Source organism: Motacilla alba, chromosome 2, assembly GCF_015832195.1.
Source record: "Motacilla alba alba isolate MOTALB_02 chromosome 2, Motacilla_alba_V1.0_pri, whole genome shotgun sequence".
In the NCBI taxonomy this organism is placed as follows: Eukaryota; Metazoa; Chordata; class Aves; order Passeriformes; family Motacillidae; genus Motacilla; species Motacilla alba.
The window spans coordinates 42458123-42482836 of record NC_052017.1 but is presented as its reverse complement, the minus strand read 5'-3'; the positions used below and the strand labels follow the sequence as shown (position 1 = coordinate 42482836).

General features: G+C 37.5%; 1 protein-coding gene and 1 long non-coding RNA gene across 2 annotated transcripts in view; both read right to left on the bottom strand.

Annotated features, from left to right (window-relative positions):
- COL6A6 (collagen type VI alpha 6 chain) overlaps positions 1-24714 on the bottom strand; it is a 46009-nt gene that overhangs the window by 17859 nt on the left and 3436 nt on the right. The window contains exons 3-18 of the mRNA XM_038126895.1: positions 19282-19625; positions 16177-16255; positions 15450-15595; positions 15266-15358; positions 13869-13922; positions 13352-13423; positions 12848-12874; positions 10334-10378; positions 10053-10106; positions 9759-9821; positions 8533-8598; positions 7433-7486; positions 6437-6472; positions 1592-1654; positions 749-811; positions 4-66 (exon numbers count right to left, since the gene is read on the bottom strand). Coding sequence (XP_037982823.1) covers positions 4-66; positions 749-811; positions 1592-1654; positions 6437-6472; positions 7433-7486; positions 8533-8598; positions 9759-9821; positions 10053-10106; positions 10334-10378; positions 12848-12874; positions 13352-13423; positions 13869-13922; positions 15266-15358; positions 15450-15595; positions 16177-16255; positions 19282-19625 — 1322 coding nt within the window. The remainder of the gene's footprint in view (positions 1-3; positions 67-748; positions 812-1591; positions 1655-6436; positions 6473-7432; positions 7487-8532; positions 8599-9758; positions 9822-10052; positions 10107-10333; positions 10379-12847; positions 12875-13351; positions 13424-13868; positions 13923-15265; positions 15359-15449; positions 15596-16176; positions 16256-19281; positions 19626-24714) is intronic.
- Positions 13351-15343, bottom strand: LOC119697577. Its single transcript, XR_005255876.1, has 3 exons — positions 15266-15343; positions 13869-13922; positions 13351-13423 (listed from the first exon to the last, which is right to left on the bottom strand). It is a non-coding gene; the product is annotated as an uncharacterized LOC119697577 (long non-coding RNA).

Below are 24714 nucleotides of genomic sequence, written 5' to 3'. Positions count from 1 at the left end.
TACCTTAGCTCCTCTTACACCTAAGTTTCCAACAGAGCCAGGTGAACCGGGCATCCCCAGACTACCCTGTAATAAGAATTATCAGTTAAAAGGTGCACAATGAAAAATTCAAGGGCTCACTGCACTCAAGGATTCATTGCCACTTGAAATTACAGACAATAAAAATATTGGTCTTTTGAGGACCACAAGTAAGAGTTACTGGTCAAGCTATCATTCTTATTTCCTGGCATCTGTACAACTGCCATGAAATTCTCAAAATGTTATCAAGTATGACATAAACATTATTTTCTATCTACATAGATGCCTAGTGAATATGTGCATATGTGCACAAAAAATATTAATGTACACACATACTTGGTTATGTAAGCATGACCATCATTACTTGACTGAAACATATGACCAAGGCTGACAGCATAGGACATTCAGTCCTGAGTTACAGTGGTGTAATTCCAGAACAAGAATCCCCAAAATCAACAGCATCACAAAAGTGAGAAGTCTGCAGACAGTTCAGCAGCTCAATAGTTACAACCTCATCACACCCTAGCACTTGCTATTCACACACTTAAATTTATTTTCAAGGCTGTTGTTTTACCATATGAGACTGCAAATCAGTTTCCTTAAGTATTACACCAAAAAGCCCTGTTTCTACTTTTTATAAGCTTTTTGAAAACTCTTTATAAGAACAACATCAACACCGATAATGAGAAGCCCTAAAGGGTACAGATGGAATATATTACTTAAAGCTAACCAGAGGGCCTGGCATGCCTTGTGGTCCAGGAGGTCCTCTGATCCCCTGTGGTCCTCTTGGGCCCTGATGTAAAGAAGACATAGAAACAAAAAGTCAGTTCAACGTTAACAGCCCTTCAATGACAATCATATCGCTGCAATGACCAGAATCCCAGTGCGTGTTTCACAAGCCTTATTTTACAGGTGAAACTCCTTGTTGTTTTGTTATAAGGATTTGCCTGTTTGAAGCACCTGAGATGGCCTGACAGTCTGATTCAGAGACCCACTGAGGTGTCTAAGGATACCATGGGAATCATAAGCAGCCTACTATCAACCAGGCATGCTTTCTCCATCCTAAAATGTAAGTTAAAAGCATCTTTAAACTTAAACATCTTTAAAAGTTAGAAGCATCTAAGAGCATCTTTATACTCAAAGCTACTATAAGAAGTCTACCACAATAATTCTCTTCAAAATTACTCCACCTAGCAAATTTTTTATACACAAGGCTTTTCTCACTGGTTTTGTCAGTGCAATAGGTTTTACGTATTTATTGTTGGCAATTTCTAATGAATTCATTTTGACAATATCTGCTTGATAATATCACATAAGTTGGAGATGTGTTGGCTAAATTACTTATTTTTGCTACTCATGCTCCCCTTTTAATTTCATTAAAAGTTACACCTGTGTAACTTGTCATATTTAATTCCTTAGGCTTACAGAAAAGATTTGCCAAGAAGGAATCGCACTCATAATATTCATTAGTTGAAGTTAGCAAAGCTTTCCAAAACACAAATAAAACATTAAGGCAGAAAATGTATTTTCTCCATAACTAACATAAAAACAACTCAGAAGTTCTATTAGTTACCTGTGGCCCTGGAAGACCAGTTTCTCCTGAGTAACCTGTTTCTCCCAGCTCTCCTTGCTCACCCTGCCAGAAAAAAAAAAAAAACAAAACAAGAAAACAACAGTGAACACAGACAAATTAGTATCTCTCATTTGTACATCAGAAGATAATAATCTAGTATCTGCACCGAGTATCAGTTGACAGAATGCTTTTCAATGCTCTCTAACAGTTTTCAAACAGCTTCAAATTCCTGTTGAAGAAAACTCAAATAAAAAGCAGAGGAGTAGCTTTGTTGTGAGATTTGCAGGGGTCCCAGGACGAGGGAAGAGACGAGAATCTTGATTCCATGTTTCAGAAGGCTGATTTCTCATATTATGATATATATTATATTAAAATGCTATATTAAAGCTATACTAAAAGAATAAAGAGAAAGGATTCATCAGAAAGCTAGACAGAAATTAAAAAAAATAATAGCAAAGGCTCGTGACTGACCAGAAAGTCTGACCCAGCTGTATCCTTGATTGGTTATTAAGTAGAAACACCTACCACGGACCAATCACCAATGCACCTGTTGCATTCCACGGCAGCAAATAGTTATGTTTACATTTCTTTTCTGAAGCTCCTCAGCTTTTCAGGAGAAGAAAATCCTGGCAAAAGGATTTTCATGAAATATCATAACAACATAGCTTTTCTTTGGTTTTTTGGGGGGTATGATTAATATAAAAGCTGCAGCAGAAGAGGTCAATTTTATTTTGCTGAATACATTTACACCATGTCTCAGCAATATTTGTGCATTACCTTTGTCCACTGTGGAGACCAGAAGTCATAAAGTCAGGCCACAAGGCCAGATCCTCTTTCCCCTTATCCATGGGGAATGGCTCTGGGGGGGGGGGGGAAATCATGACTTCATATACACACTAGAATTAGACCCCTTTTTACTCCCTATCTTTCCCTCTGGTTATTCAGTGAGGCAAATCAAATCTGTCTTGGTGATGGTAAAAAAATTTTCCTGCTCCCATCTCCATAAAGCTGCCATCTGAGGATGAGTCAGTTTAGCTGATGTCCGTAAGAAATACTCACTGTCTTCTGGATTGAGTAAAATGGTGACAATTAGCATCAAGATATTAAAGGTCTTGCAGACCTTGTTTTACTGGAGAAATCATAAACATATGTCTGAAGATTCTTGGGAAACAGATGGTTCTGGAAAGAATCTTCTGAGGAAAAATGAATTTAAAGGCTGAAATTTCATTCTGCACCATGTGAATGAAACAAAAGATAACAACAGAAAAAAAAAAAAAAAGCCAAAAGCAAAAAAGAATGTTAATTTATAGCCAGAGTAAGAACAGTTTAAAATGGAACATCAGCAAGTATATGATATTGACAGATGTTAAAAAAAATCAAGTAGAAATAGATTTCCACAAAAATAATTTTGACTATAATAAAAATGGATACATATCTTAGGCACATTCTACTAAAATTCAAAACTAATTTAAAGTTTTCAGCTACTTAAATTTACTTTGAATCAAAACTCAGAAAAGTGGTTGTCCTTTTTTCTCCCCTGCCTTTCCCTCTCTCTCTTGCCTTCCTCTAAGTGAATCTCCTTTTTCTCTTCACTATTTTTCTTTACTTCCATCACACAGATTGCAGTGTTGTTCTTGTCTGTGGCAAACACCTCTCTGATAACACATCACACCTTCTATTCATTTTGCTTGCTGACTACTTCTGACTGTTAGGAATGGCTAGCTGAGCTTCTTTATGTTATTTTAACTATTTGAAAAATATAGCCTCCTTTTAGCACAGAAAGGCACAGAAAATTGGAACTGCAAGTCCTGGGAGGAGTCCTTTTTAGGATATGGTGAACAGCAGTGTGTTCATGCTGACTGCAAGATAAGATTATTACTTTGTTGATGAGGGTGTTATTTCAGTGCCTTTTATTAACAGCTGAACCTAAAACAAGTCCTTTTGAGTTAGGTGGGTGAATTCTGGCTCACTGTCTCTAACTTGATTATTCATCTCTGAGTACGTCACCACCAATATCCCTCTTACCCACCTGAAAGAGGGATTCTTCTTTATCCCATTTCAGCACAAAACCTCCCTCGTCCAGAGGGACTGGCCATATCTAATTTCCTTACAAAGCAGGATACTGTGGTCCACAGAAGGGCCTTTCAGAAGACCGCACAAACATCAAGACTAAATAGATCTGCTTCCTGGCCCAGAGACACCAGGAGAGCTTCACAATGAAGCTCTCATAACTTCTGCTGATAGAGCTATGCCCTGTGGCAGCTTTGTAACATCCTGCCATGCAACAGACCTCAGTGGAAGGACATAATATCCACAGTCTCACCCAAGGATGAATGCCACTGTTATATTGCAGGATTTACTGCTCCATCTTGCTTCTCCAAGGATGTTGAAGACAGAAGTGTGCAATTCTCTTTGCCATTCACTTTTTACAGCTTTTCAGTGATATCTACATTACCTGCATTTGATCATTAATTGGTACCTACCTTTCCATTCTCACTGACCCAGACAATTGGTTTTTTATATGCTTTTAGAAGTCAAAGCTGATCATCAAGTACTTGAATGAAAACAGTTTGAAAGTTCATTGTTGCTGTGAGTTTCAGTAATTTCTCTTGTTCCCTGCCATTTCACAAAAGCATGGCTGCATCACTGGCTGAGGGGGCTTCCATGGAGATGAAGAGGGTTGTCTCAGCTAAGGTTCAATTAGTTGAAAAGGTTCAACTAACTCTGTACTCTGTGAATTTACTAAACATGTTGAACATTCTTATTTTCTAACTGCATAAGGTTCTTGTGCTTGTTAGTACAAACAAGATATGGTACAGATCCATTTCTACTGACTCCAGTTTTGGTACTCTTACCAACCATAGCTTAGTTGGACTATTTCTTTCTGTTGGTAGGTTACAGAATAATGCAAACATTCATGAGATATCAGCTGCAATCCAAGAGGGAAAAGAAAATAAAAAAGCACAAAATTTCATAATTACCCAAGAAATGGATTTCTGACTGATCAAGCAAGGACTGGAATAATTAAAAGGCAGACTTGATGAATATTCTTCAATATTTTAATCCAAAATGTCTTCATAAACCCTATAAAGAATTTCTGAGATAGAAATAAGAAACAACTGCAAAATGCTCACATTCTTTCAAGTTATGCTGATCCTGGCAATAGCCAAATATGGTGCTGTCTCTCTGCTGCCAGACAGTATTAAAATCTTCCAGTCTATTCCAATCTGCAATGCCTCAGTGAAAATTTTGGATTCTCAAAGTGAAATCCAAATTGGGGCTTTCCGAAATCAGGTGGCGACAAGGGTTTTGGCACACAGCATACATGTGTATTGCAAAAACCTGGGAAGCGACCAGACCGTAGTTTAGGGAACTTGCAGGACTCTCCCTTCTGATTGACATTTCCCAGAGAAATATTAATTTGAATCATTCTAAATGTAAAACGCCTGCGTTACCTGGCTGCCACACACGGAAAAAAGTAATAAAGGTATAGAAAAACCTCGCAACAGGAGAGGGACAGGAAGCCCTGAAATCAGAGACAAATCAAACACTCTGCTGCTGAAGAAATGTTATTGCCATAAAAGACAGTCCTTTTCCTTCACTGAAATTTATGTTCTATATTGCATCACTAAGGTGATTCTTGCTATTATTTATTAACATTTTACACCTGACCTACTCAAAATGCTGGTTGGCACTTTCATTCAGAAGCTGCAACTTTACCCATTCACCAGACTCAAACACACAGCAGAACTTCAAGATATATTCCACCCTGCTGGTACTGACAATGTTGGAGATAAAATTGTAATGTTTCCTTGGGTTCATATGCACTAAGAGGGAAATGCTGTATCATGGCATATATCATCTTGCTTATCTGTGTTAGCAACTTGGCAGAGAGATTGGCTCAAATGTGAACCACTTGTGCTAAAGCAAGGTTTTCTAGAATGATCATGTAACCTATACTTAAGAATACCTAGAATTTCATTTTTACTTTGCACTAACCCACCCTTGAATATAGCTGAGTTTAGTTTTGCCTCGATAACTGTATTTTGTAATTCATACCCTGGGACAAACTGGTTTTCTTTTCCAAGAACATCATCTGAGTCATCATTTAAGAGAATTGCAGTGATGTCTTTACTAAGTACACCTAAAGAAAGTTTTCTTTCATTGTGACTCTGTGGGGTATAAACCTAGGAAAAATAGGGCTAACACCTAACAATGAGAGAGATTTTGTCATCTCTCAATTACATGACAGATTTTTCTACCATAGCATCTTCCCAGAATGATCAGTCAGCATGCAGTGGGTTTGACCTATTCTGTATATTCTATGTTCCTCTAGATATTGACTTGGGAAATTATTTCCAAACTCTTGATTATGTTATATGTTTGAGCGAATTGTCAGAGCTGCAGTTAACACTGTTCATTTTGAGCAAAGCATTGTGTAGAACTTGCCCTAGTTTTATCTGTGCTGCACATGTGTATCAAGCATACCTCTCTATGCATGCAGCAAAGGAGGAATAAACTGTCAGACTTTGCAGCCTGACTTCTCTCTCCTGTCATCTTTAGTGACAGACTTTTCTCTAGCTACATTCCCATACTTGCCCTAATAGTAAAAGTTACTGTCCTTTTATTTTGACTGTCCTTTTATCCCTTCCAATTCTAAATCCTTCAAGTCAGGAGAGTCTCTACTACATCCACCTGAGATGCAAAGGCTGCCTTGAAATAGACTTTTGATTGTTAAACACTTGTGTCTTGGCTCCCAATGAAATTTTTCACTTAAGAGGAGCAAACACTCAGGCTGGACATGTAGCTGCATATAGATAGGTAGCAGCAGTGCCAGCCACTCACCTTTATACCTGGAGGGCCTCTTCGACCTGCTGCACCCTAGGAAGGAATGGTGTGAGAGATTACATTCAGAATACTGAGCAATATGTGGAACAGCAGTTTAATATAAAACACATTATACATACAATAAAACCAAATATAGCTTGAAGAAAGCAGAGATTATTTCCACAGAAAGATTTAGGGTTAAAAAAAATGAGAAAAAGGTAGATTTGGGACAGAAATTCATACACAAGTAAGTCTTTCCAAAAAGAAAAAATATTTTAGATCCTTAATGAGTGCAGAGAGAAGACATCTAACAAAATTCTGGAAAACATCTTCCCAGTCAACTGCCCTTTGACTAAAATAAAGAGAACAAAAGCCCTCTTCTCCCCCTGTGAGCCCAGAGGTTTGCACCACTTCCTGCTGCACACTGCTCAGCAGCTCTAGTGAATGCTACTGCTAAACCTCATAAACCTAAGGAGGCCTTTAGGATGTTTTTGCAGCCTGGTTGAGGAGTGATCATGCCAGACTTTTGGCATTAGGTACAATTCTGACAGACTAGAAGAGGGGCCTTCACAATTTCCAGTCTCCAGTGAACTACAAAAGAGCAGCTAAGCTGCCAGTGAGATTATCTATATGCTTGAACAGACATAGAAAACTTGTAGTCATGGGCAGAAAGAAGAGATAGATTAATCTAGGGTGGAATCTTGAAGCATTTACGGCTCATTGAAAAAGAAATTGAGTTTAAGGTTTGTTACTTCACATGAATCAGACCTGGAATTAACAGGACTGCAAATTCCTGATTTTAAAGAAAAGAAAACACATTGCAATATCTATAAGTTACCAGATTTGAAGCCAAATGTGTTTCTCTTTGAAAACTTTAGAAGATTTTTCTTCTCTCTCTTTGCAGGAGTTTAAAGGGTGGGATAAAAGGAAGAAAACAAAAATGGGTTTTCTTGGTGGGAGCCCCACTGTGTTTTTTATCAGTTATTTCCACCCCATATTGATTGCTATTCTTACATCTAGGCCGGCATCACCCTGCTCTCCTTGGAGTCCTTGTGGGCCTGGGTCTCCCTGCAAAACAAAGTAATGACCAAGCTCTTTAAACACTCTTTCCTTTTTCTTGTACATGCACATTTTTCTTTATACATTCCTTCCTTGTTTCTTCTTCTAAATATTTTCATTGTAATCAGTTGTGTCATACTACTGTTGATTCTTGCTTTTTACAAATCATTTATACTCAAAAATTATAAACCAGACAGATCATGTCTGTTTTGGGTTTCCAGTTACTAACAGCCTATACCAAGTCAAGGCTTCTGTGAAATCATTTTTGTTGACTTCAGCCTTTCAGTTGGAGTAGTTAAAAAGAGATTTGCTTCCAAAGCATCATCAAAACCCAACTATTCTTCCAAAAGTAACCCTCTGAGTTTTTCTACTGCTTTCAGCACACTCTGCATAGACATACACGTATGCATTCAATCCTACTTGTTCAGAGAGAAACTTCTGAATCTGAAGTGGATTTTTCCCACATGTTTGCCATCCTCTTAAGCTTTCATTCAGCACCATTTTTTGCTACTGTCCAACTACTTATCAGCTTTTTTTACTCCTTCCAAACAAATTGTAATGATAATGCAAGCCATGCTTTTCTGTCATGCTTCTTTCCTCACAGTTTTGCTAAAACACCTGTTAAAAACTCGAATACCATTATAAGCATATATCCCAACTCTTATATTCTATTTACAGATCAAAATGGAGTTTACCCACACCCTGAGGCAATAGCGGTTCCATAACAAAATGAGTATAGCCTGTTGATACCCCGTGCATTTTTCCCTGCACAATTTTTAACAGTATCCTTACAACCCATTACTGGAAGCCTTTCAGGCTACTGATGTAAACTTGTGGAAGAATAAGATATTTATACTAAGTCCATGTTTTCCATTAGCTCTACATTTCCATAGTCTTTGTAAACCTTTCTAATTTTTTTCTTTTTTTCTTGTATCAAGCAGTTCCTAAAGCTTTCTGTGTTGCAGACAAACAAAAACCTCCTTGGCCACTGGCCAGCCAGTAGAAATTAGCCATTATGCAAATCCTTTCTCCACAAAATAGAACAATTTGCTCACCTGTGATGCTAGGTTTCCTTTTTCACCCTTAGGGCCAGTAACATTATTGTTAGCTCCAGGATCTCCCTGAAAAAGATCAATAGAAACCTCAGCATTTTCTGTTACCATACCTTTATTACTTTGACTACAGCCGAAGGATACAGAAATAGAATTAATTAGATTTGTAATTGCAGAGAGCAAAGAATAAAAAGGCTATTTTAAATGATGATGCTTGTAAGACCTCAATATAGGAAGTTCTGCAAAGTCCACCAAGTTCTTTTCCACAGGGATTAAAAGCAAAATTACTAATGGACAACAAATTAAACTGAAAATGTGAAACTGTTCTGGTTGACTTGATATAGTTAATTGAGTTACCATCGTAACTCATGAGTTACATTTGGGGCTTACACTAGAATGGAGTTCCATTTAGCCACTTAATGCTAGATCAGGTGAAATCCTGATCTCTCAAAGAGGCAAATTACCATGTCACCTTAAATCTTTTTTTTCTTTCAATATAAGCTTTAAATACAGTAGTCAGCACAATATATGACTGTTTGGAACAAAATCTTTGAAATATATGTGAAAACACAAAGTTGTGTCTTTTCAAGACATGAATTGTAATGTCTGCACTGGAATTTTAGTCCAGGGAATGCATTTATGTAGGTCTCTGGAACATGCAAAGAAAAAATGTGAATATAAAGAAGTAACTTGGCTTTGCATCATTATAAATTGCTAACCAAGAGTCAGTGCACAGGGCTTTTAAGTGATCCAGAATTCCTCTGTAGGGTGGGAACAAACAGGGAAGACTGACCTAGTCCTGGTCTTTTCACCAGACTGTATGGTCTAGCGTGAGGTGTCCCTGCCCATGGCAGGGGGTGTGGAACTAACTAGTTGATCTTTAAGGTCCCTTTCAGCCCAAGCCATTCTACAATTCTAAGATAAGCAGCTCCAAAAGGAGTTATGTTGCCTATGCTGAAAACCAAAAAAAAACCAAACAAAACAAAAAATCATAAACAAGCAGGAGTCCTGAGGCTTAAACACCTGCTTCCAAGCAACACATCAAAACACATCAGTCCATCTACATCTAAAGAGTTCAGGACTCCTAGAATATGCCATTCTTCTTGCAGAGTACTGCATTTTCTAGGACTGTGAAAAACTCTTCAAATATTCAAATATTTCAGACATCTCCATCACAAAATTGAGGTGCAAATCAGTGAAATATAATAAAAATAAAGGAATGCACTTACATGATCTCCTCTTAGACCAGATTCTCCTCGTTCACCTGGTTCTCCTCTGGGGCCTTTTCTGCCCTAAATTCATAAAAAGAGCACAAACAATTCAGGTACAAGTATAAATAGTATCTGTGGCAAGAGAGGGCCAGATCTGCTGAAGTCGGTGGAGCTACACTGATTTAGAGCAGGAATGACAGCATATTAGAGAACAGGCAGCTATTAAAAACAACTCACAGTCATTACAGACAGCATTATATTTTGGAAAGATGTTTCCATAAAATCTAAACATTACTCTAAGTGGTACTTCACCAATTTCCCTCTGCTGCCTTTCTCTCCAGAAGGTCCAGGAAATCCACGTTCTCCCTAGACTCAGAAAGGGGAGAAAAAAAAATTAATATTTGCTCTTTCTGCTAAATCAGGTTCTCAAGTTTTTTTCTGGCAGAATCCAGCTTCAATCAGATACACAATTCCAAACTGCCAACAACAGATCTTTTATTCAGCATTAAGGCCCATTCAAGGCACAAAATCTGCACCTTTGAACCCTGAGGTTGATGTCTTTAATAGCATTGCACATTTAAAGTAATGTTTACCTGCTCTCCATCAGTGCCATCAAATCCACTCTCACCATGTACACCCTGTAGCAATAAGGAAAAAAAAAGCCAATTAGTATTAGTCCACTTGTCTGTCTGAGCAAAGAAAGAAGTGTTCACCCTGCATATGAATGGTTAGCAAGAATAATAAGAATAATAAATTTTAATTACTATAACAATTTCTAAAACAACTAACTGCTAAGGATGCTTAATAAGAAAAACAGCTATTTAAATTTTAGATTTCCATCAGGATTTAAATTCTGCTTTTCCTTCTTTTAGCTTTCAAATCTTTTCCCAGCTGCAGCACCTTCAAAATCCAAATATATTCAAAAATTAATTACTAGTATTTGATCTATCACGCTGATAACCTTGTAAGTCTGATTTCAACCACCATATATGTTTGTACTGTGATTTTTTGCTTTTTTACATCATTTTATAACATGAACAGTGGATTGAAAAACCAGAAAGAATAACCATGATTAAAAAATAATTACAGAAGACTGATCTTAGACTTTAGGATTTTTAAAGAAACTTCATAACTCTTTAATTAAGAGTACATAAATATCAGTGCTACATAAATATCAGTGCTACATAAATATCAGTCACCTTGCCTTCCAAATTTACATTGTTTTTCTCTTCCCTTTGCCTGCAAAAATGATACACAACATTGCAAACATTTATGGAATTCATTTTCCCACAAAATATTCATACCAAACTTAAGGAGTTTGCAGTGTTAACTTGTGTGAGACATCTAAATAAAGTTATAACTGTGAGACTCTTATTTAATTTATGTATGCTCCACGATGTTTCAGACTCAGCCAAATAACAAACTCAAATTTTACAGGATATTTTTGAAACTTCTTCCATCTTTCTTTACTGGAATAAAAATGAAGCAATTAACTGTGTTGGCTTAATTTGTAGTAAGGAATTAATTTAGCTGAGACAACTAACCAGAAAGCTGAAAAGATATTCAACACTGAAAGTGGCACAAGAACAAGTTAAAATCATCAGCAGTCTCACTCTGAGAGAGACCACAGATACAATTACTTTGCAGGTTTGGATGCTAAATTGACTTTGCAAAACCTCCTAGTTAAAATTCCTGAGGAAGAACTTCTTTTATTTAAAATAGTTCTCTACCTACTACAAGAAAAAACAGCTGGCTGTACATTTTGATTGGATTACTACATCACAAACAAGAACTTCTTGAATAAGCATTCCAGAAAAATTTTGAGCACTAAGGAAGTAATCATGACTTTTATTGAAGTGTTATTTTTTTCTATCAGTCATTTCCTACATCAGAAAACCTGAGCCAAACTTCATAATATTAAACATTCAGCATTTCCTTTTATTCAAATAGTTACAATAAAATGCCTTCCAGACTTCAGTAACTTCAATAAACTGCTTCAATCTTACTAAGTTGGCACAATTGAATCACATTTTAATGCGCTGAAAGGTTTATATTTTTATTTAAAATAAAATTTGTGGATATAACGACACAACATAAGGAAGATATTCACATATTCACTGGATTTCAGTGGGGTTTGTGCAACTGGTAAGACCTACTGCACTTTTTAACTTTGACAAATTGAAATCATCAGCAAGTTTTCTTCCTCTTCTATAATCAGATGTTTTGAATATTGGAAGAAGGACAAATTACTTCAGAGAACAGAGTAGAAAATGGAAAAGGAAAGAGAAACACATGAGAAGTTTAAAAAGTTACTACAGAGCAGTACTTTAAATAGAGCTGAGGTTTCAGAAACACTCTCTGAACTTTCTCCAAGCTGCTCAGTTATGGAGGCAAACATCTTCTGAATCTTTGAGGCTCATAACTCATTTTTAGAAGTGTTTTTGTATCAAAGCATTCAATACAAGTTAAATTCATTTTAATCACTGTAGCTTAGAAACTACAGCTGTTATAGATCATTGTCTTCCAGGCTTCACTTTTAATTATCGAATTAGTGACCAAATCTTCTTCATGTTTGAAAGGTTAAACAAGCAGACTTGAAATATCAACAGTTGAGATGACAAACACAGCTTGAAAATAAGTTTGGATATTGAAAACCTGTCAATAATGATCATGATCTAGGGAAAATTATGTCCAAATCCCCAATAAATATTAGTTACAACCTTTTTTTTTCCCCTCTGGTCCTCTTCACAATTAGAATGATATTCAGATAACCAGAATCACCACCTTAACAGATTATCAAATAGTCAGTAAATAAATCCTTTTCCTGTCAGTTAGACTAAGAGACTGCAATCATATAAAAATACAATTATGACTGCTGATTTTGATTAATGTGATAAGTATCTTAAATCCATCCCTATAGAACCAAAGCAAAAGTACATTGAATGCTGTTGAATTGAATATCAAGACCTTCAACCTTTTTACACTATTTTCACACTAAATTTTTACACTATTTTCCTTCCTTGTTGATAATTTCATTTTACAGAGTAACATAAAAGGAAGCAGAACTCTGTTCTCAAGGAAAAGTGATCACATATAAAAACACATACCTGACTTCCTCTATAGCCTCTGGCCCCCTGAAATAGAAAATAAATATAGATGAAATTTGATAAAAGTATTTTTATTGAGCTTGAAAAGCAGGGCACAATAGTTTGCTGTGCGGAGGTATGCTGAGTGCAGTATTGGTAGTCCCTACTGTAAAACCTTCTACTGTCACATATGGGATTTCCTCCTTTCCTCTGGGAAGATAGTACAGGCTTAATTTTCATTCCCACTCCATAAAGCTTTATAGCTTTAACTAAGGTCAGTCTGGAGCTGATGGTGGAAAAAGTCATCATCAAGTTGCTTAGTCAGAAAAATCTGAGCCATTCAACCATGCTCAGGTTATACAAAATACCTCTCAAAATTAGACAGCAAACACTGTCTGCCATTCCTACAGCTGGATCTTGATGTTCATCCATGCTTCAAGGAGACAGCACAGGGATTTGTTCCCAGTACAGAAAATAGGTTTATGGGAAACAAAATTAGGAAATGTTTCAAAGTTACACACTTGCCTTATGGCCTCTGACACCTGGACATCCCCTGTCTCCTTGAGTCCCACTGAAACCAGCTGGGCCTCTCTCCCCCTAAGAAACAAAGGAAAATGTTCAATCTCATCCACACAATGATGATTGCTGGTTAATTTATCACGTAAGACTAAAGCAAGACAGAGCTATATCACCATTCACTGCGCTAAGGACACAAATGCACGTCTCCTGGAAAATTTAATTCAGGCCATAAGGGAATATCAGTTACTAATTTGAGTTGCACCTGGTCTTTGCTCTTTTGTATCACGCCATGTTTATACTGCATTACTAATCTCTAACTCAATTGTCTGTACTTGAGGGTGGTTTGCTTTTTTTAACTGAATAACTAACTCACTTTTTTAACAGCATAACTATCTATGGTGAGGTGCAGAGGCACAGAGAAACAGACTACCGGTTCCTCTAACACATTTTGGGTTAACATTAATGGGTACAGGTTCAGGCATCAACTAACATCATCTTAGCAGGAAGACAAATGTTTACTTACAATCCCACCTTCCTCACCAGGATGGCCAGGAGATCCTCTGTAACCTGTACTTCCCTGAAAAAGGAGAATTTAAAAGTATCACTGTTCTCCAAGCACACTGGGTTCATCTCTACCAGATTATTCTGCACATAGAGATAGAAAACATTCCCTGAAAATTAGATCTGGTTATGCTAAGGTGGGCTGGCTCCCTGCATTTACACAGACACTCTGTACAGTCCCACGTATTTGACATGGCTGGAAAAAAAACCCCAAACATAAACCCAAGAAAAGAACAATGGTTAATATACAGTTTCTGCTGTTATTTCAGGAAACTCTCTGATGGCTTAACAAAGCTCATTGGGATACCTGGTCAAATTAAACATCTTTGTAGTGATTTGGAAAAGAAAGCATTACAGTAATGAAATTCTAAGGTGAAATGAAAAATATATGGAGTTGGAAACTTGTTAGGACAAAGTTATTGCAATGCCTTGCAAACACATAGGAACATTTCAACTTTATATTGGAAGTCATGCAAATATCATTACCTTTAGGGCAAAATTTGAGCAGAGAGAAACTGGAACACAGGGAATTTCTAGTTGCAAAACAACTATGTTTACATTCTGAACACTGTCTAAGCACCTTAATCTAGTCTTTCAGTAAAACAGAAAGGTATAAGAAAAACAACAAGAGTAATGGAAAAAAAACAGTAAATTGGTTTATGAAGTATTAGAAGACTATACTTTTCTTAAGAGATAACCAAAACTTAATTTAACTGCAACCATATAACTGAAGAGTGTGAACTGCAGATATCATTTATCTCACATGCTACTGGAATAAGTAGAAATAATGGAATGAATAGTAGTCAAATGGAGACTACATACATTAAAAACTTTAATAATTAATTCTACTAGTATGCTGTAGAAGTAGTGATATCTGTAATATTCAAAAAGGCTTAAAAAACCCAATTTTAAATCTTAAAAGAAGTAATCCTTTTGGATCAAAACAGACTTATAGAAGAGGACATTTGGATTAACCAGTCACAAAAGGATGAGGCATGCACCTGGTGAAAAATGATTATTTTTTTTCTCTCAGCTTGTCAGTTGGAAGTTTCTCATTCCCAATAGATAATAAGCCCCTTGATAAATCAGACTTACTTTTTTTAATCCCTCTCCATTTTCTGCTGAATTGGTGCAGTAGAGTGCTTAATGATTTTTATATGTACAAATAATTTTCATTACAAAAATATTTTGCATGAGAGAATGCAGCAGAGCAAGGATCACATTTCATGTTTCTCCTTCATCTGTCCTAACATTAAATGTTATAGGGACACACATGCATGCTCTGAAATACTACAAAAAGCCAGAAACACTACGAAAAATGAAGAAGTTCTTATGTAATACCTATCTTAGACTTCCTACCTTCCTTCCAGGATTTCCTCGGACACCATGATCACCATTTTCTCCAAGACACTTACATATAACCTTACAGCATTTTCTCTCTGCAACAGTATCCTGAAAAAATACCAGAAACACTTCATTTATATATGCTAATCATAAAGACTGATTTCCCTCCACCTTTTGTTTATATCACAGAAGGACTTACAAGATTTCTCTGCAAAATGTTTGCAATATCTGCAAACCCAACACTCAGAGGTTCATTGTATCCAAACCCTCTGCCAAACTCTATTTCCCAAAATTCAGTCAAATTCTGTGTATTGTCCAGGCCAACTAATAGAAGTGCATCAAGACCTTCAACATAAGCAGAAATTTAAATTAGTGAATATCTGAAACATACAATTTAACCAACAACATAAACTTGAATAACAGCAATTCCCTGAAAGACTTACACATTATGTCTTTGATACAATATGTTAAAAGAAATTGAGCTATTGAGAAAAATGTGTAAGAGAAAAATCCAGACCAGTAATTTTCCAATTGACTTCTCTCCCCAGCTGTCAGACAGAATGTTACTCAGTGCCCAAACACAAGTTCAAACTTCCTTTTCCTAGAGAAGTCAGAGTTGTATCTAACCTCTGGTGTTGTTCTCATCAGTGAGAAGGGTCCATCCTGAATTGCTCTAGCTGTTGGAGCTGGACTCCAGAAACTAGAACCTCTCCACCCCTAGGCATGTCTCTGGCATCATCTTCCATATAGTGACAAGTCAACATATACACTGCTTCCCATGGAGAAGCAAATACTCTCCCAGGGACTCCTGGGCAATTCCACATGGGCATGGAGAAGCAGTGTTAAGCGGAAAAGTTGCAATGGAGGAGCTGTACATGAGGCCTGTGGTAGTAGGAGGCAGGAGCATCAAAGTGGTATTGTAATACCTTTAAAGCGAAGTGAGTCTGCTGCTTTCTTCAGGTCTTCCAGTGAATCATCCAACCCATCTGAAAATACTAACAGAACCTGCCAGGAAAGGGAGTAATGACAAGTCAATTGCAAAGGAACTGAAAGTTCAGTCTCTGTAAGAATTACAGCTCACATTGAGAAATGGCTATGAGATGGTTAAATTGCACTACAGTGTGGTAGACCTAAAACGTGTGCTGGAAAATGGTAGTGAGGAACAGTGAGAACAGAACACAAAAGTCTCTCTTCCCTGATAGCACTTCCATTTGAGGGATTTTTCTTGCTGAATATAGCATAGCTATTATACTATATTATATCTGCCATCTTAGCATGTGAGGTAGGAGACAAATTCTTTTTTAACTTACCCACCGAAAAACTTTCTCTGATGTCTGAAGAGTTCTCTTGTATGTGAATGTGGAGAAGAATGAAGAGCAAATTCTCCCATTTCTGCAAGAGCAGCTCCCATTGGCTGTCAACTGAGCCACACCAGGAAGTGCATCCTCTCTGCATCTAATCCTCCCCCCCTGCAGATATTTATGTCCTTTTGTCCTTCCACATAGGCAGGTCATCACCCTTCTCCATTCTCTGCCCTATTTTTTCTTCTTAAGACATAAGGTTTAGCTCACTTCAGGATGCTAATAATTTTTATTGGATACATTTCCATCTTTTCAGGCCAAAGAGTTACAGTTAAGTTTCTTCCAATATGGAGGAAAAGCACAGTTTCTTAGTTCCCCTTCAAGCTACCAGTCTCTTCCCATTTCTCTCTTCCAATTCCCTCTTCAAACCAACTGAAGACTTCTCAGGTCCCACTCACAGAGTGGATTAGTTTGCCCAGAAAGAAGCTGCATAAGTAAATTGTGTCCTATCCCCAATGGCAATAACTTAAAATCCTCCTAAACTCTCTGACCAGTAAGTGCACAAGCACAGCTAGAGCTCCTTCCCTCCCACTCTTCATATTTTACATTCCCTATGCAAGGCACAGCTTTGACCAATGCAAAACCTGTTACTTCTCTTAAGATAAATTTTTCCACAGGTGGCAAAAGCAAATGAAGTGACTGCCACACCAAACATCCCACTTTTGTATTAAAGCAGTTAGGAGACAATAATTTAAGCTGGAACTAACTGGTAAGTTACAAAACATACAATATGGAGGCACTGGTACAAACTCTATGCTTGCTCAAGCACCATGTGATGCAGTGGAGAGCTGGACCATGGATGGGAAAATTCATCACAGATTGTTAGAGACAATGTTGTAGGTCTGGGTTTGGTTGTTTTTTCTATGATCTTTCCATTTTAAAAACATGGGGAATAGGGAATGTGGGGTGTTATTGTGGGCATTATATGTAATATAAGTAAAGATATGTTATTATGTTTACAAAGCATTTGTTTATATCAAGCTCTTGTTGGAACACATCCATTGTTGAAAATGCTGGAATTAGGTCCTCTTTTTTTTTTGCTGCTAAGCAAACATATAACAAAGAAAAGAAGAAATTCAACCAACTGATAATCATGGTCCCTGATGAGTTTTATAACTAATAATCTTTACAGAACAAGCATGTTATTGCTTAGGATCCTAGGAAGATTAAATTGTGATTTCATGTGCATTCTAAAGTCTTGTACTTTCAATTTGTACATAAACAGTGTCAGAAAAGAATATCAATCCACTGGTAAAATGCTGAGATATGCAGCATATTTATATATAATAATAATGCCTAAGCAGAAAGAAGCCTTGCTTGATGCTGATCTCCAGAACTGGCAATTAGGAGGAAAAAAGCACTGCTTTTAATTTTGTGTCAAACAAGTTCTTTCTCTGAGACTCAAAACAAGCAGAATCTTATGTGGTCATGTTCCCTGTTCAGACATTTTAAGAAATCTTTGGGAAAAAACTCATTAAATGTGCACCAAATTGGTGTAACCTAAATTGGTAAATCAAACACACCTATGCAAACGCGGTAAAAAGTAGAATGCCAACTTGCATCTGAAAGCAGAGGAATTTGTAATATGACTTCCTCACTCCAGAGGAAGATTTCCAGATTAAAATTGGCATTTCATAAAAGCAAAAATAAAGTTGGAAGAGGAAACCCCTTATGTGTGTAGCAAGAACTAACCAGTCCTTCCTTAGTAGGAAGGTCTTCCTGCATGGAGACCTTAGTAAGTGCTAATATTCAAACAGATACTACAGGACATAATCTGTGCTTTACAGAATCATTGCCTTATCAAAAATAAACTGTCAAGGCATTGACCCTGAAACACTCCAATGAGATCTGAATTTCTTGAACTCATGTTGAAAGAATCCCCATTCATTTCAGGAGAGATTAGATAAAGCTCTGTGCTTCCCCCTTTATCTCACTTCAAGATGGATAAATTAACTGCAGCATCTAGGCAGAATTTCCTGATCATTAGCTATCTGTAAGTAGAACCCAGCTTTGTTTTTTGAAATTATTTGACAAGTTAAGGACATGAATAAACTTGTGTAAGCAAATTTCTCAGATGAGCTTTTTTCTGTGACTTCTGTTTCAATCTGTCACTATTCTGGACAAAGATACAGAATCAGGAATAAGAAAGTAGTTTCCTTTTAGGAATAAGAGTTCCTGAAAGAAAACTACTTTCCACTGCCCAAAGTACAATCATTCTATGGTAGATATAAGAAGGTTATCTGTAGGAATACTTATCGCATGTATTAAGCCAAATGTTCTGGGTACCATCTCACTACAGGAGTGCCTAGGGAATTGGAATTAATATATCAGGTTACATCAGGTCAACGAAATGACCAGAGGTTCTATATAAACTTAAGAAAAGACAAGGGTGACTGAGCACTGGCAATGGCTGTCTGGAGACATTGAGGAGTCTCCATTCTTGGAGATACACAAAAGCCATCAGGACATGGCCCTAGACAGCCCGCTTTAGTTGCCCTACTTGAGCAGAGTGATTGAAGAAGTGGCTTCCAGGGATTCCTTCTAATCTCTGTTTATTAGCATCATCTATTCCTAAACTACTTTTTGTCTTCCTGGAGTACTCAACATCAGAGTCTGTAAATATTACACTGCCTAATTTTTCCAAGATATATGTTCATACCATTAAGTTACCTTAACTTTTGCAGAAGTCACATTAAAGAAGTTCTCCTCAAGTGCCTGCAAAAAGTCTGCATTCATGTAGGTGTCCACAGTGGTCTGTGCACCTAAGAACTCCTGGATGATCTCTTCATTATAGTCTTCAAAACCAGAGTCAAAGATTAATTCTTTGTTCTGTGCCAATACTTGGAACTTGAACCCGATTTCGACTGGAGCATTGCAGCTGGTATTTGGCAGTGATTTCATCTGAAGTAGAAGTCTGGGGAGAAATGCTTGCAGTCTCTGTTTCAGGAGCATTGTGGCTGCTGGCTGCACGCTCCTTGAAATATCAATTGCTATGGAAAGATCTATATTGCATTCTGAAAACAAAATATAGGAAACAAGGAACTATAAACATTCATTCTTTGTGATCTTGTTTTCTGTCAGAATCATGGAACAAAATTCAACATAGTAGATTTAAAGCCAGAAGTAAGAATCAGTGAGATAGGTTTTCCACATACATAAAACATCATCAGCCCATAGGTTTCAGTGTGGCCATATAAACTAGCAAATACTAAATTACTCGACACCTGCACATGCCCAAACTGCAAAACATGTCTATTCTCCAGCTGCCCAGTGCCCTCAAAGGGACTAATCTTGAAAATGTCTCTATGAGCTTTGCTACCAACTGAGAATGTACAACACAAATTCCAGTTGTGAAGGGAAACTCACAACTGTGCTTTGTCACTCTGTCACAAGACCAGGTGATACATGCAAATGTAGAACAACACGCCAAAGAAACAAACATGAGAGAGGGAGGCAGCATTGCCTACATGAAATGTCATAACCATTGTGAAAAATAGCTGCTGTAAGGTGATGGCTACCTCAGTTATGGAATTGCTTGCATTGTTCCTTGTAATAACAGCTAGTAGTGTGAAGTGGTTAATTCCTTCCCCTGTCCCAATTATCTTGCCCTCTTAAAACCTCAGCTGAACCACATGTTTTTTTCTTCTCTACCTTGATTATTCATTTCTCATGTTGAGTTTTATTCTGTGATCCTAGCCGCATTATTATTCATTGTTGTACCTCTGCAAGGAAGTCAGAGGCATGCAATTTTAGCTGTATAACAGCACTCTACCTAATCTTATTCTCTTTTCACTCATTGACTCTGAAACACTTAGCAATAACAAGATTGCTTTCTGTGTTTGCTAGTTTGGGCTTGTTCCTATTATTCCACATAATTTTTCTGAGTTTTCCCTCTCTCATGGAAGAGATAAATGTTCTTTAACCATCTCAGAGGGACCATCGTTATGTTTCATTTTTTTCACTTACGGTACAAACTGCCCCCTAGAGGGTACGATCTGCCAGAAAGCAGTGTGAAAATCTTTGAATGTAAAAGGTCACATTGAACAAGATTTTATGGCTAAAAACATCTGACATTCAGACCTCAGAGCAACATCAAAAATCTATGCCTCTTATCTTTTTAGCTCACAACAAAACAATAAGTTAAATATATCTATACATGCATGTCTATACAAACACGTGAGCACAAAATCTAATGGATGTTTCTTCCAGTGTGTGTTCTTGTACCAGACACAGAATATGTGCTCACAACGAGATTCTTCTAAGACCTGGATCTTTTTAGTCACACAATTTGGAGGCAGTGTGAAGGGTAAGCATGAACTCAGCAATTTTGCCCTGACCATCGGTCAGCCACACTGCTCAGCTCTTTAAATGCTCTCTGTCAAGTCCTCAGTGTACCCGCAAGAATAACAAAACATCAGTAAATATTTCACTTTGTTTGCTACTATGTTGTGCATGAGAATGTGTTAAACATCTACTAGTAGGTATCCTATACATTGTTGATTATCTTGATTTCTTTGCAGGAATAAACACCTCTGTGTTGCCAAACTCTTTTTCTCATCGCCTGTTCTCCTACAAACATCCACACTGTTAAACTGTCCTATCTTACTGCTGCAAAGGTATCTTTCTTCTCCTGTCAACATGCTGTCCCTGAAATGCAATTCTTTAAATTGAAAAATCTGTCAGTTTGAGAGAAGATGACTGGAGAAAAGGGAATTAATAGATTCATTACAGGAAAGAAGGTCAGTGAATATATTAAAACAGATGACAGGACAAGATAAAACAGGCTTCACAGAAAGCTGATCTTCATTTTATGAGACAAATTTATGCAGATCTTAGCAATAAATACATGCCTCACTGAGATGAAACCCAATATGCTTTCCTTAACTTCTCTCTCTCTAAACAAGTGTGCCTGTGTGTATATATGTGTGTGTGTGTGTGTGTGTGTGCATATACAAAGTTTACTGCTGTATCTCCCATCTAATCTCCCTGTTCCCTGCCATGAAACACCAGGAGGTGCTACTGTGTCAGCTACAGTCATACTGCTCCATGGCAGTGCATTCCCCTTCCACAGCAGCCCTCTTTCTCTGCTTGCAGGAGCCAGGGAATGCTTTTTCATCTGGGAGTTTGTTCAGCTCTTGATGGGATAAAGAGCGGGTGGAAGTACAGAGCTCATATTGAATCAGGCCCAGCTGTTATCTCTGCAAACCACCTGAGCAGATATAATTTGCAGATATAATTCACAGATATAATCGCTTCTGCCTTTAGGAAGAAAGGTTCAGCTCTTCATTTTGGCCCCCAACACCCCAGCAAACACCAGCCAGTTTTGGGGTGATCAAGACCTCACTAGCCTAGGATGCATGAGAGGCTCAGCTGTTGTTACAAAACACCTTGGACAAGCAGTGTGGTCATCCCAGTGTTCCTTTCTCAGTAAGTTTCCAATCACAAAGGCAATGAAACCTGGAGAAGTGGGCTGGATCAAATTTATGGCATAACAAGGAGAACAAAGAACATACATCCAACACGTAAAATATCACATCTGTGTGAACACAACACACAGGCAGATAACAAGGCACTTTAAAGGACAGTCACAGTCCCCATAAAGATGAGCAGAGAGAGAAGAAATGCTCCAGAAATGTCTCTTCTTGCCATACCCAACCAATGCCATGCACTTACACCAGTCAGAAGAGATCAGCTTTTTGAGTTGCCATGCACTCCATTTTTCTTTTTTGCAACTTAACAAACACATCTACAGTATTACCAAACTACATAGCTGGCATGAATATGTAGTGTTAAAGAGTAATTTTGTATGTTCTGTACTTCAGTCTTCCTACATGATAAAGTGACTGGTAATGCAGCACTAACTCAGAATAAACTCAGACCCAAAACCAGCATGTAATATTTGATAAAAGTTGCTATGTTAACTAAAGGCATTACTGAAGCTTTATTTTCCCTGGGGTTGGCAGCCTCTTGGGCTGTGTGGCATCCAATCCACTGTTGCCATCTAAAAGATGTAGTAAGAGACACCACTTTCTGTTTCTCATCTAGGAAAAACTTTTGGGTAGCACCTCAGAATTACCATGGATTTGCTTTTCACATCTTGCCAATACCTCCCACATATCCAAGGATGGATTTCCTGACACCCCCTCTGCACAGTGCCTCTGTGAGGCTTCAGTTTTGTTGACAGACAGTGGCTGCTGACAGTCCCACTGAAGCAGTATGGTCAGCTGGAGATGGCAAAGCTATGTTTCTAGGAGATTGTCTTTAAAATATCACTGAATTGCCTGTTTCCCTCTTTTTATTAAGATATCTGCTGGGGGTATCTGCTCTGGCTCCTTTCAGACACTGAGGAACTATGACTATGAGGGCTTAATGTGAAGCACTGTCCTACTTCAGAAGCTATTTACCATAGCAAGGAGTGTAGCGGCTCTTGACAGAAGCTAAGTACAAGTTGCGACTTGTAAATATGAGCAGTACTCTTTGGTAAAACTATTGCACTGCTGTGCAGTTAGCTCAGGTACTTTTATCAGGGACTGCAGAAAGCTGTGTGGATATTTGTCATGATACATGCAACAAAAGGAACTTGTTCCTTATCCTGACCAGGGAGATGTTTGCATTAACAGACCTGATTGACATTATTTTTGATGGTTTTCAGTGCATTAAGATTTTTTATGGTTTTCAGTGCATTAAGATTTTCCACTGTGAACTCTCCCTGCATCATCAGCTATTAAAAACAGCTCTCAAGGGTGATTTTATCATCCTTATGTTAGCTTCAAAGACATAGATCCCATTCCTCCTTAAAGCCATTGCTTTCCTTTACCCTCTCAATGGAGTACTCACTGGAAAAGGCTTGGGACAAGCCCCTTTTTGGCTACCATCACTTGCTATGAAGTAATTCTCTAGCACTAGAGGCTCTGCCCTGTTTTGGTGCCTCCTTCTTTGTAATTTTTTTATCTTCAATAAGGAATCATTTTTGTTATAAGAAGTGCCCAACAAGAATTCAATGTATGTTACATCACTGTGCTGAATCACACCAACACAGATTTTGTCCTCCCATTGATCATTGTGCATGATCATGAAGTTCTTTGTCCCTACACTCCAGAATCCATCTACCAGGAAAATGATGTCTGTTATGGAAGCTTTTCTGCTGACTGAAGAAACATGTTGTAAATTTCCTCTTTCCTTAAAGGTTGTGTAATCTAATCTAAAAGTAATTCTGAATCCTAATTGCTTTTCAGAATCCAAGACCTATTGGCCTTTTACAGAAAAACTCTCCCATCTATTCTGCTAAATTGTTGTCACCCACTAGTTCCTTCTTTTCCCCTGTTTATTATACAGAGGGTCAGAGGATGCATCCTTCTGCAACACCATTCATGGGAAAAGGAGAGATGCTGAAATCCACAACATGATTTTCATTCTCAGTCTGCTCAGAACTTATCTGCAGTTAATGCATATTAAACACTTCTGTATGTGAAACACAACCATCAGAATGTGTTAGCCTGCGCTCTCTCAAGAGAGCAAAGGAAAAGTTAGTCATGCACTTTGAGCTCCATTCTGCATGCATACATTACTAATTAATGTTTATTTTCTGAGGGGAAAAAAAATAAGTTCACATCAACTTAAGGAGTACTAAGCACATTTCTTTGTAGTAGGTGTGAAACTCATGTGCTTCCACAAATTCTAGAAGCATATAACACTAGCAGAGCATGGATGGAACAGTCATTATTTCCTCAAATCAACAGTCAATGCAGAAAATATCCTGCAACTGGGCAGAACACTTCTCAAACAGATCTTCCAGAAGACCTGGCTACCAAAATGGAACTGCTAAATACTGTGACTTATCTTGCTTTTGGCAGTCTCACAATTTTAAGAGCTTTATGTTACTTTTGCAAATATGAAACTTCAGCATGCATGAACAAACAAAATGTAATAAGCTGTTCCATTAATTTTTGCATTTTTTAGGAAAGCTATCCTATGTAGTTGTAAGTTTCATGAAAACTGACCACATTATCCCTAATTATAATTAATAGTTAGAAAAAATGTTCTTCAATTCTTCATCTCCCTCTGACACATGCAAATAGATGTGCAAATGTAAAAAAAGCAGTA